Source organism: Arvicola amphibius, chromosome 9, assembly GCF_903992535.2.
Source record: "Arvicola amphibius chromosome 9, mArvAmp1.2, whole genome shotgun sequence".
In the NCBI taxonomy this organism is placed as follows: domain Eukaryota; kingdom Metazoa; phylum Chordata; class Mammalia; order Rodentia; family Cricetidae; genus Arvicola; species Arvicola amphibius.
Genome location: NC_052055.2, coordinates 1,321,303 through 1,334,739, shown reverse-complemented (window position 1 = coordinate 1,334,739; position 13,437 = coordinate 1,321,303). Strand labels below are relative to the sequence as shown.

At 49.1% G+C, this 13,437-nt stretch overlaps 1 protein-coding gene across 1 annotated transcript in view; it reads right to left on the bottom strand.

Moving 5' to 3' along the window:
- Positions 1 to 13,437, bottom strand: part of Matn2 (matrilin 2) — a 112,747-nt gene that overhangs the window by 17,613 nt on the left and 81,697 nt on the right. Inside the window, exons 7-10 of the mRNA XM_042055707.1 lie at positions 11,962 to 12,084; positions 8,120 to 8,242; positions 4,458 to 4,580; positions 4,119 to 4,241 (exon numbers count right to left, since the gene is read on the bottom strand). Of these exons, the coding sequence (XP_041911641.1) occupies positions 4,119 to 4,241; positions 4,458 to 4,580; positions 8,120 to 8,242; positions 11,962 to 12,084 (492 nt within the window). The remainder of the gene's footprint in view (positions 1 to 4,118; positions 4,242 to 4,457; positions 4,581 to 8,119; positions 8,243 to 11,961; positions 12,085 to 13,437) is intronic.

Here is a 13,437-nt window from a genome sequence, read left to right as displayed (position 1 = left end):
TTTATTTATTTAAAAAGATACCAAAGAGCTCAGTCATTCATACTCTGTCTCCATCTTTCTCCCTCTATGAGTGGACACAGTCACTGGTGGGGGCAAGCCCTCCCCAGAGCATTTCCACCCTGCCATCAGACTTCTAGACTCCAGGACTATGAGAAAGACATTTCTGTGGCTAGGAAACAATACAGAGTCTGTATCTAAGCAGACTTAGACACTGGGGACGGGCCAGAGAGTTAGGACTTTGTAGCTAAAGGGGCCTTTTCAGAACAGCCTGTGGTACCTGGACTAGCAGTGTGGCCAGCTGGATCCCTGAGGTTTAAGAGTATGGCTTCTATCCAAACAGTGCCCTCCTAGGCTTATCCTAGGGCGATGTAGCTTCCAGAGTAGGGCATCTCTGAGCCCTGCAATGAGAGTGTGCCTGGGAGATGGGTCTCCAGACAGCAATTACAGGGAGCTCCCTTTGGACCTCTCGGTAAAGAATCTGAAGCTGAGGAGTGAGAACCGACGGGGTGTCATGGAGTCTAAGGCCCACTACACATTCTCAAAACATGTCTATGAATATATGTTCCTGTGCCACACAGGGACTCTGAAAAACAGAATAACTGTTCCCAGGTTGAAGGTGAGCGATCAGAAACTGGAATGGTCAGCTTCCTTGCCTGGGTTAGAAGCAACAATATGTGAATTTGGGCTTTGGAGCCCAGCTCCATACTCTATATTCTGTCTACCTGTTCCCTTTAACACCTGTGCACAGGTGTTCAGAGGGGTGGAAGGAAGAACTCGGCACCCGTTGGTCAGGGAGTCGGAAGTTTCCGTGAAGCTGCTTCTGGTGACAGGCTGGGTTTCTGTATGCAGGGAGGCTGTCCTCAATGGAGAGAGGATAGTGTTTGGTCAGGGACTGTGACACCTAGGGAGCTATGAGGATGTCACAGGAAAGGTCTTCACAGGTGGGAAAAGAGGCTTTCCGAATCAAGGATTGTCCTTGGAATTTGTTCTGGGAGGCAGTAGGGAGCCCTTAAGGTGACTGAGCGTGAAGTGGAGCCTGCATCAGGAGTCAGAGCCAAAGGAGAGCGAGCTAGTCTGTTCATTCCCTACCCATTCTATCCACTACCTTTGCAAGGCTGGGCCCTGGGAACTCTGACTCCAGATGACACCTGACCTCTGACTCCCAAGGACTTGCAGTCAGCGGACTGTGCACTCCATGCATAGTGGGCCTATGGGGTCTTGTCTGGCACTGTGTTGATCTTGCATGAGCTGCTTTTCAAAGAAACTTCTAGTGAGGAAAAGAGAGCCCTAAGCTGCAGCTGGAAAGGCCACCTCCCCGCTCCTCCAACCCACTCCCAATCTATATAGCTAGAACTGGCATCAGAGGACCAAGAGGAGAGGACTTCACTCCAGTACCTACTACAGCTGGAACAGAGGACCAGGAGAGGACGGCCTCCCTCCAGTACCTACTACAGCTGGAATAGAGGACCAGGAGAGGACGGCCTCCCTCCAGTACCTACTACAGCTGGAACAGAGGACCAGGAGAGGACGGCCTCCCTCCAGTACCTACTACAGCTGGAATAGAGGACCAGGAGAGGACGGCCTCCCTCCAGTACCTACTACAGCTGGAATAGAGGACCAGGAGAGGACGGCCTCCCTCCAGTACCTACTACAGCTGGAATAGAGGACCAGGAGAGGACGGCCTCCCTCCAGTACCTACTACAGCTGGAATAGAGGACCAGGAGAGGACGGCCTCCCTCCAGTACCTACTACAGCTGGAACAGAGGACCAGGAGAGGACGGCCTCCCTCCAGTACCTACTACAGCTGGAATAGAGGACCAGGAGAGGACGGCCTCCCTCCAGTACCTACTACAGCTGGAACAGAGGACCAGGAGAGGACGGCCTCCCTCCAGTACCTACTACAGCTGGAACAGAGGACCAGGAGAGGACGGCCTCCCTCCAGTACCTACTACAGCTGGAACAGAGGACTAAAAGGACAGGTTACTAACTTCACTATAGTATCTACTTGGTCCCTGGGGCCCAGAAACTTGGACTTTGTCTCTCTACACTTCAGGCAACTCCGAGAATGGGTGAAGGGTTCTTCAGATCACCTGTTGTCAAGGAAACTCTCATCTATTGATGAAGGCCTAGCAGACCCCAGCTGGCCCCCATCCTCTGTCCACCAGGCTCTAACTGAAAAGGTACAGTCATGTTATCTGGCTGTGTGTCATCTGGCATGGGGCAGGGGAACACTCATCCCAACCGCTCTTAGCTATGACCACACTGGAAACCTAGGCCATGATTACAGGATGGAGCAGCTGGACTGAATCATTGGAGAGCAGACAGAAAGTCTTCAGTGAGGGGAACAGCTCTGGCGGGATATACACGTCTGTCCTGTGTCGATCCGAGTTAAGTCCCAGCCCACTGAATACCTCGCATGTCCCTTGCAGTTGCTGGACGTTCACTCACACAGACGATGACACTGCACCTTTAGTCACAAAGTTTACTCTTTAAATGAGAAAACAGGCGGCAAAATTCTGATTAGGAGAGGGGCCAGAGAATGAACGGAGGGTCGGCAAGGGTTTCAGATTCTGTGAGAAGATTTTAGAAGTCCTACAATTATCTCCCACTCAGCTCTTGATTGTCAGACCGAAGAGAACAAAGACGGGGCGTGAGGAATTTAAGACGATGGGGAATTACATCCATAATCCCCTCCTTGCATCTGACTCTGGCAGGCAGGCAAGTATAGATGGTATTTAACTTACCCTTTTCCACACTCCCAGTGCCCAGGCCCTATAAGCGTTGGCTGCAGCGGCACCGTGTGAGCCGCTGGGCAGGGATCCACAAGCAAGCTGCAACCCGGATCTTGCCAAGATCCAAGAATCCATCCCAAACTGGGAAAATATTTTCTCATAAGAAGCACAGCCATTGCTGCACATCTGTGCAGACAGCTCATCCACCCATGTGAACAGATGGTGATACAGAAAGGTGGACCCAGCATGAGTGCCGGACCTACAGTTGTATCAGTGGCCAAGGAACTTGGTCCTATAACCAGAAAGGCAGTAGCCAGCAGAAGCAAAGTATGCTTTTGACACTTTCTCTCAAACGGTTCTTAGTCTTTGATCTCGGTTCAGTTGGAAATAGGAACACAGGGCAGAAAGCACAGAGCCTGGAACTTTGGTTGTAGTCTTTTTAAATGGAGATGGGCGTTAGAGCCAGCTACAAGGAGACATACACCTAGACACTGTCACTGCTGACCTGGCCTTGTGCTGAGAGGTGAGAGAGAAGACAAGGATTTCTCAGACGTCTCCGTTCAAAAGTAACTGGGGTCTCAGAGAGAGAGAGAGAGAGAGAGAGAGAGCCCTTACTTAGTAGAGGGCCACCTCAGACTCTTTCCTGAGTCTGAGCTGCAGTTATTCCATCTGTCCATCTGTCACTGGAGTGTGACAGCATGTGCTTCGCACAGAGTCCAGCCTGGCCTGGCATGCAGCCAGCTGGCAATTGGCAAGTTTCTGTATTGTTGGTCACGGGCGTGACTGGCTGCGGGTGGAGTGTGTCTGAGAGTGTGTGTTCTCTGTGGTCCTGTTCACAATACATGGATAGAACGATGAAGAAGAAGAACAGAAGTTTAAGATGTTGGGGCTTTATTCTGCTTCACCTTGCGGTGGGAACAGCCCAAAGATGAGGAATTATGAACAAGAGGTGGAGACCGAGGGACGGATCCCACTTTACAAGAATCCATTCTCTATGACCAGTCCACGTCCCTGAGAGAGGCATTAATCCTTCCTGTCGACATAATCACCTTGGAAAACTTTCATGTCTCAGATGTGTCATAATGGCAACCAAATTCAAACATAAATCTAAGTATGGCCAAATCACAACTCATACCACAGCCACATGCCAAGAGCGAGGGCCTGTTTCATAATGGTGGTGAGGCAGGGTGTGGAGACTGCATAAGCCATTTCCGGGAGCATGGGAAAGAAGTCTGTCTGGCTTTGAGATGCAGGCACACATATAACCAGGGCCCCAGTCAAGCCTGAGAGGACACTCAGGTATGAACACATCGCTGTCCACTGGCACCTACGAGGGCCTGTGCTGAGCCCTGTATGTCCCAGGATCTCACATGTGATCAGACTTACTTGCACAGGTCTTCCCGTCGCTGCGGAGCACGTGACCCTCAGGACATTGACAGGCAAAGGACCTGTCTGTGTTGATGCAGGAGTATTCGCAACCGTGGTCACTCAGCAAGCAGTAATCTGCCCCTGTAAAACCAAAGCCATGTGAGATCCCTGGGGCCTCCATCTGAAAGCCTCTGGGCTGCAATGGAAATTAAGTAACAGTTCACATTTATGGCTATTGAAAGCTCTGGTCCCCTGCAGAATTCCCCATAGTCTCCCTGGAAGGCAGAGGAGAACATGCTGATCACTTCCCTCCTGTGGCAAACTCTTCCCTAGTGGAGAGGTGAAAGGGGGACTCACTGGAGCAGGTCTTGAGGTCATCATTGATGAGGAAGCCTTCTGAGCACTGGCAGACAAAGGATTCCTCTGTGTTCAGACATAGCTGCTCACAGCCGTGGTCCTGCTGTGCACAGTGGTCCACCCCTGCATTAGTCACAAACACAGGAGAACATAAAGGGACCGAGGTGCCAATGCTTGACTGTCAGCCAAAGCCTTCCTGGCGGCAACAGCAGCCACAGGGAAGGTTCCATTCTACCTCATACAACTGGACTTGCTGGGAAATCAGCCCTGCTCCATGTCATAGCCAATGGACTTGACACAAACCTAGAGTCACTTGGGGGGAGGAACCCTCATTTGAGGAACTGCCTCCACCAAAATGGCCTGTGGGCACGTGTGGCATGTTCTTGATTGTTGACTGATCACAGTCCACTGTGAATATGTTCACCCAGGGAAGGTGGTCCTGAGTGGTGTAAGAACATGAGCCGAATATGAACTGGATGAAGCCAGCACACAGCATTCTTCTGTGGCCTCCGCCTCAGCTCCTGCCTTGACTTCCCTCAGTCATTAGCTGTGACACGGGGGTGTAAGCGGAAATAAACCCCTTCCTCCACAGGTTCCTTTTGGTCACAGCATTTATCAGAGCAACAGAGAAGCAAACTAGATACATCTGAAGCCCTCCAAATAGCGGCTGGCATACAGCAACTGTTTAATGAATGGTTGTTATTATTACTAAGTAGTGCTCAGGAAGAATCATTGTGTAATTTATTTTTATTTGAAAAAGAAAAAAAGTGATTTTTTTTTATTCTCTTGATCAGGACATCCAGATTCAGACAGTAAACAAAAGCCTTGCTGCCTGTGTGGCCCCTTCTGGCACCCAAACCCCACACAGCTGGTCCTTGGGCAGGGACCGGGAAACACATGGCTGGGGTGGACGCTCCCATAGAGAGCCCTCCACCAACTGGACAAACACTGAAGACTTCATGATGGCCCACTGATATAAGCCTTTTCATTCTTTTTTTAATATTTATTTATTATGTATACAATATTCTGTCTGTGTGTATGCCTGCAGGCCAGAAGAGGGCACCAAACCCCATTACAGATGGTTGTGAGCCACCATGTGGTTGCTGGGAATTGAACTCAGGACTTTTAGAAGAGCAGGCCTCTGAGCCATCTCTCCAGCCCAAGCCTTTTCATTCTTGCGTGACTGAAGGACCAGTAGCTTCTGGACCAATCCACCGGTAGATACACCCTAAAAACACTTCCAGCATCTCAGGAGCCACCAGCCCACGCTCACGTCCTGATTCTGCCATTGAAATTGTTGGGAGGCTTGTAAGAGCTAGGATGTTGGAGGTGCTCCCAACTGTGCCCGCCACGTGAGTGCTCAGAACGCTGTGTCATCACGCCTGAGAACCGCATGGATTTTATTTCCCTGGGAACTTCTGGATGGAAATAGCTTGGTTTAAGTGTTCTAAAAGTTTTAGCAGAGGAAGACCCCTATCTCTTCTGGGCTCACGTCTGAGCTCTTCTAGGCTCCCCAAGGTGTTGCAAGATTTTTGATCACACTGTAAAACTCTGAGACTGTGTTAATAAAATTAAACCTGGATGGGAGGTGGAGTGGACAAGAATTAGTCATAGAGAGAGCAAAGGCGCAGGGAAGGACTTAGAGACTTGTGGTTCGTGGGGGTTTTTTTTTGGTTTTTTTTTTTTTTTTTTTTGGCTTGGGAAAGTCAGTGGGTTACACCTCAGCTTTTCTGATCTATCAGGTTTTCACCCTAACATCTGACTTCTTTATTGGTAAACAGAATAAAGACTTAGTTAAAAACCTACATTTGGCGGCCACAACGGCGGTCCAGCCAGTGCCGGTGGGACCTGAAATCCCACCAGGCCACGGTCTGAGAGGTGGGGTGCGGACTATGGGGTGCAGGACTCAGACAGTGGTTAAAATATGAGTAGATTCAGGTGCAACTGCTAATCTGAAAGACAAAACACCGCCGGGGCAGGCTAGGAGAGTCAGGGTCACGCTTAGAAAGCCAAGCGGAGGCACTTTGTTTCCTCTGCAGACGGGGGAGTGTGGGGCTGCCCCAGGCTGGCTCTGTATCTCACACTTCAGCTGGGAACTGGCTCTCCTGGCAGTCCAGGGCCCAGCTATTGTTCAACAGCTGCAGTGTTCCCACTCACAATCCACTTCCGTCTGCGGAGCTGAAGCAGATACACAGTGTAATAAGTGTAAGGCCACACGAGAGGACCCTCCTATGTAGGCCAGTGTCACTAGCCCCAGCTCGTAGTGTGCCAGGGCCCTAGGATCCATCACAACCCCCACATAATCTCATCCTGCTGGCCTGGACCTGTGGAAACCGTACCTCAAAAAAAAAAAAAAAGTTATAGGCCCCTCCAGCTGTCAAGACCTGAAAGTTCCCATGTGTTTGTATCACCAAGGAAATTAAGTAAAGGTTTTTACAAAAGTCCCATATCGCCTAATCCTGCCCTCACACCAGCCTGGGAAGCACAGAGTTTCCCAAGGTCCACCTCTTCTGGCCTCTTGTCCCAACCTGGTACCAAACATTAGTTACGCTCACAGGTGATACGCATATTTGTCTTTAGTTGTATGTTTACCACAAACCAGGCACTAGGCCAAAAGATTGCAACCATTGAAATGGCTGTTATTCTTCATAACCTGGGGAATCGATGCTATTAACAGCCTCACTTTTTAAAAACAGACAGGCAGCCAAAGCTTGGAGAATAACCTGTCTGAGGTCACATGTGTAGCATGTGACAGAGCTTAGAACTGAATACCGGCCTGTCTTCTTAGTAAATGCTTTTAATAGCAAAGAGTAATAAGAGTAATAGCAGCCGGCAGTCCTGTTCTAAGTGGTCTACACATATTCTCTCTCTCCTTGCTTCCCCCTCCCTCCTGTTTTATGTGGTATGGGGATGGAACCCATGGCTTTGTGCAAGCAAGGTTAGCACTCTACCGACTGAGCTATGCCCTCAACCCCTACACATGGATCTTTTTATTTATCCACACACCCCTCAATCTTGTTCTCTCAGTTTTTTGAGATACTGTCTCTCTACAGAACCCATGCTGGTCTTGAACTCACTGTCCTTCTGCCTCAGGGTCTCCTGAGTTCCCCATGCTGGTCTTGAACTCGTCCTTCTGCCTCAGTCTCCCGAGTTCCCCATGCTGGTCTTGACCTCACGTCCTTCAGCCGCAGTCTCCCACATTCTGAGACTGCCACTGTGCACTGCTGGACTCAGCACATATTAGCTTTTTAAATTTTATTTTTTGGTTTTATTTATTTTATGTTTACTAGAATTTTGCCTATCTATATGTATGTGTACTATATGTATGCCTGGTGCCCATGGAGGTCAGAAGAGGGTGTTGGAGCCCCTGGAACTGAAGTTACAAACAGTTGTGAGCCACCATGGGGTTTGCTAGGAATGGAATCTGGTCTTCAATAAGAGCAGCAAGGTCTCTTAATCACTGAGCCACCTCCCTGTCCCCCATATGGATTCTCTTCATTATTACAGCTCAACCGTTGACGCGGGTAGTACTAACTGTACCACTGGATGGTTTATAAAATGCAGGAAACCCTGAAGCTACGGAAGGGCACGGCTGCTAAGGGGCCCAATGGTCTGTGCATGGACCCCACCCATCAGCACCCATACCCTCGGGGCACACTCACGGCTGCAGGTCTTGCCATTGGAATCCAGGGTATAGCCCTGACGGCAGCGGCAATAATGGCCTTCCTCTGTGTTGACACACTCGTGTTCACAGCCTGGCTTGTTTAGTGCACAGTAGTTGATCCCTGAGGGGAGAAAGTGAAGACCCTCCTTCAGACGCTGTGAGGCTTTTAGGGCGGACTCCACGGTTCCCACAGCCCCCATGGAGCGAGCTGGCGGGTGCTGCTTACTGAGGCAAGCCAGGAATTATCCGTCATTCAGTCACTTACCAGGCAAGGGCCAGGCCCTAAGTTAGAAGTGTAGAAGCCAATGTGAGCATTGCCATAGCCCCGCTATGGTTTGTGCTCTGGCAACACAACAGAGAGGAACCAGGAACATTAGACACCAAAGACACAATCGAGTGTCAAAATGAAGTGAGGTTATTGAGGCCTCCTTCACACTCCACTGCTGGTTACGCCACAAACTGAGGAGCAGGGTAAGTGGACCGGGTACAGACGTAACTTCATCTGGGTAGGATCTGGCTTGCCAAAGTCAGATGTCAGAATTGTTAGATAATAACTGTCCTTGTTGCACGTCAGTATATAAAGTCGGAGGCTGGCCGAGAAGTCCGTACCGAAACCATGAATGATGAGCAATCCTGCATATCAAGTTACGATGTCAGATGAATGGCCAGAGAAGAAATTCCATAAAATCTGAAAAGGTTAAAAATGTTGAAGCAGAGTCTCCAAACTCTTCATTTAGGGAGTCCAGGTCCAGAGAAGTAAAAGGAGCTGGTCCGAAGAGACAACGCTGGTGTGAATGGCCATGCTCGGACGGGACCTCGCCACTCGGAGCTCAGAACAACTGGGGAGTTCACACCGCTGTTAGGGATGCTGTTTCAGCTATGATGAGCCCCAACCTGAGCACTAGAGTCCAGAATCTCAAAGTTCACCCCCTGGACCACATCTGTCATCGACTCAGCCTCAGAGTCGGCTGGGGTTCCGGGCTTTGCATCACCACCTTCGTGGTCACTCACTGTCCAGGGGGAGGTGACAAGGGAGACTGAGTTCTGGCCAAGGACTTCCTTCAGGATGATGCTGCCCTGAACTACTTTCCCCAGTTTAATTGGATGATACTGAGTACTCTCGAAACAGATTTGTTTTTAATTAGATTTGAAAATAGCCAGCAGCTTCCTGTTACATGTAAATGGCCCAGCATCTGTAAGACCCAGAACACTTGGGAGATCTTAGATTCCTAATTACAAATCTCTGATTTTAAGCCAGTCGCTTTTGCTTCCCTCTGCCATGCAATGCTCTAGAGACCACGAGCGCTCCCTCCCGCTCCCAGCTGCCTGCCATAATGGAAGACTGAGTGCAAGCATTAAGCCAGGACAGACTGACCTCAGAGGTCCAGGCCCGGGCTCACGGCAAAGACAGTGGAAAATGTAATGAGGAGGAAGATTGAGAGATGGGCTGATGTGGACACCAGCTCTTAGGAAAAGTTCTAGTTCTCCTGGCTGCACAGAAAACGGAGCTGTCACCACCAGATAAACATGGATGATCTTGAGGGACCCTGGCAGGAGTCATAGTCTACCAAACAGCCCATCTTTGGGCTGTGCCTGTCCTTGGAGCCGTCTCTCCCTCAGGTGCCTCTCCGGTGGAGTGTGGAGGGAGTGGCAAAGGTGAAGGAAACCCTTGAGATCTGGCAGGAGATTCAGATTCTCAAGCAAGATCTCCATCAAGGCTACATGCCTGACTTGTCCACTTGTTCTTCTCCATTAGTAACGCACCAAGCATGCTACCATGATGCCTCTGTGCTGAACCAGATCTAATTATCTCCCTAAGCACCCTCATTCTCTGTAACTGATTTCCCATGGTGCACTCAGTCCCCCAAACATTCATCCCTGGAAAAAGGTGCCTGTAGCACACAGGGGAGTGGCTAGGCCATGAAACTGGCCTCACACAAACTATTGGGCGTGTGTGGTCTAACTGTCTTCACATTCTGAGTGCTCTCCATTGAGGCTATTATTTAATGCTTGGCTGTTTCAAGGGTTTGTCTCCAGGCTTGGCAGTGGATACACAAAGTTTGGTACTTATTAGGATGCATGTGGAACTCAGTCTGTGCCATGAACAGAATGTGATTTGTCTAGAGTCAGTTTCACACATGGCTCATAGTGTTTTCAGAAGAGGTTCATGGTACAGTCTCGCCACAAGCACACACTGGCTAGGGAGATACAGTGGGGCAGCATTTAGGGAAACATCCCAGCAGGCATGGTAGTGTACACCTGCGGTCCAGCCCTCGGATGCTGAAGGAAGAGAGGTGCAACTTTTGGGGTTAGCTTGGACCACATAGCTAGAGTCTGTCTCAAAATAAGCCAAAACAAAGGCCAAAAACAAAAACAAAACACAAAGAAAAAACATGAAGGGGGGAAATGCACCACTGGATGAAAGTTCCAGAGAATTCTACAAATGTCATGATCAGGAAATCACAACCAAAAGATCAAGGATTCCAGTCGCGCTGTGATTTCTCCAGGGTGATGGGTTTCTCCAGGGTGATGGGTTTCTCCAGGGTGATGGGTTTCTCCAGGGTGATGGGTTTCAAAGCAATTTTTTCACTCACTCATACTCACACAATCCATCCCACAAGCCTGCACCCAACCCACCCAGTACTCTGAACTGTAGAGGATCCACTGATGTAAAAGACAAGAACCTGGTATGGCTTCTGCTCTGGTGTCCTTCGGGAACAGCCTGGTGCATGTGTGTGTGTGTGTGTGTGTGTGTGTGTGTGCGTGCGTGCACTCTGGTGTCCTTTGGGAATGGTTTGGTGTGCGTGTGTCCACTCTGGTGTCCTTCAGGAACAGTCTGGTGAGTGTGAGACCACTCTCCTTTGGGGACAGCCTGGTGTGTGTGTGTGTGTGTGTGTGTGTGTGTGTGAACTCTGCTGTCCTTTGGGAATGGTCTGGTGTGTGTGTGTGTCCACTCTGGTGCCCTTCAGGAACAGTCTGGTGAGTGTGAGACCAGTCTCCTTTGGGAACAGCCTGGTGTGTGTGTGTGTGTGTGTGTGTGTGTGTGTGTGCACTCTGGTGTCCTTTGGGAATGGTTTGGTGTGCGTGTGTCCACTCTGGTGTCCTTCAGGAACAGTCTGGTGAGTGTGTGTGTGTGCGTGTCTGTGTGTGTGTGTGAGTGAACTCTGCTGTCCTTTGGGAATGGTCTGGTGTGTGTGTGTGTGTCCACTCTGGTGTCCTTCAGGAACAGTCTGGTGAGTGTGAGACCACTCTCCTTTGGGAACAGCCTGGTGTGTGTGTGTGTGTGTGTGTGTGTGTGTGTGTGTGTGTGCAGACACTGGGAATCTAGCCTAGAGGTCTGCTTTGGAGTAGGTGCTCTAGTTGCTAGCTATCCCTTCTGTATGTCAAGCGACAAGCATCTGAGTCCTCACCCCCATCCTGCTGATGCCCTGCTTTCCTTGAGTGTGGCTGCAATGACCTAGGGTATTACTCTCCTTCGTCCTTCCTATCAAAGAAACCAGAACTTTAATGTCCCCACACTTAGCAGCTCCTTTAATGCCCCATCTCTGTGCCCTGCCTTTTTTCCTCCTTCAAAGTTCCATAAACCCTAACCCTAACCCACCCGCATTTCAAGAAGACGCTTCAGCACAGACAGAGTTGCTAAACAAATCTCGTGACCAGAGCCAGTCTAGTCTATTCAATCTCTAGGAAAACATCCCACAATAGGTTCTAGTAGCCACAGGAAAATAGGGGCAGAAGAGTGTTAACGAACACCAGTGTCCACTGCGAATGCAGTGTGCTAAGGGTCTGCCAAGAGGGGAAGCGTTTTGGTGGGAAGGAACATGGTGGATGGGCACTTACTTCGGCAGGTTTTCCCGTCTGGATTCAGCATGAAGCCCTTCAGGCAGCGGCAGAAAGCGGACTTCTGGGCATTAACACACTCGTGCTGACATCCGTGGTTAGATGAGGCACAGTAGTCGATCTCTGGAAAGAAAGCAAGGTCCTAGGAATCATGAATAAGTCAATATGGCTAGTCATGAAAACAAGGAATCTTGGCCCCCATTTTCCCCAAGTGTGTAAAATACGGGCCTTGAGGTTTAGGCCCAGAAGAGCCCTCTTCAAAAAGCCATTTCCATGTCTTTATTATGTCTTTTTTCATTTGTTTTTTGATTTTTGCAGACAGGGTTTCTCTGTGTAGCTCTGACTGTCCTGGAGCCCATACTCTAGACCAGGCTGGCCTTGAACTCACAGAGATCCTCCTGCCTCTGCCTCCCAAGTGCTGGGATTAAAGACGAGCACCAGCACACCAGGCTTCCAAGGGCTTTTTGATGTAATGTTTTTATTTCACAAAATATTTATATACCAGTTGCTTCTTGTAAAAGCCACTGAAATTCAATCTGCATTGGGGGCTGGGTGTGGTGGTGCACACCTTTATTCCCAGTCCTTGGGAAGCACAGGCAGGCACATCTCTGTGAATTCAAGGCCATCTCAAAAACAAAATATAAGAGAAAAAATTGTGATGGGTAAGGATGGCATTTGTGTTGGACTGGAGTTCTGAACTCTGCTCCCAATGCTCAGCAGCAAGGGCTTTATGCACCGGGTCATATTTAGCTTCGTTTTCAGTGCTGTGCAGTCTTGCACACGCTACCCGATTTCTTTACTGTTGACATACTTTCCCAGACCAACACAAATTTTTCCTTCCATCATGTAGATCTGATGGATTGAACTCAGGTCACAGGTTTGGCAGCAAGGACTTTTACTGATGAGCCATCTTTCTTGCTCTGTTTCTGATCTTATAAAGAAATAATTCAATCTCCCATCACTAAGCATGACAGCTAATAGTTTTTCATTAATGCAGTTTTGTGTATTCTGTGTGTATATCCTATGTATTGTGTGTGTGTATGCGTGTGCACATGTGCGTGGGTGCAAGTGTGGGGATCAGAAGTCAATCTCAGATGCCTTCCTCATTACTTCCAACTTTATTTTCTTGAGGCCGGGTCTCTCACTGAACCTAAAGCTCACTGACTCAGCTGAAATGGCTGGTTGGTCAGCAAGACCACAGTTCCACCTGTTTATGTGGGTGTCAGGGATGGATTTACTTAATCATTGATGCAGTTACCTCCACTTCTCGTTCACATAAAGATTTTTATTATATGTGTATCATATATTATATGTGTATCATATATTACTTGTGCCCTTTTCTGCATCTAATGATATGGCTTATATGGTTTCTTTTAGCGTGTTAATATTGTACATTGCATTGATTGAGTTTTGAGTATTAAAGCCAACCTTGAATTCCTGGGCTAAATCCCACATGGTTATGATGCATTGTTCTTT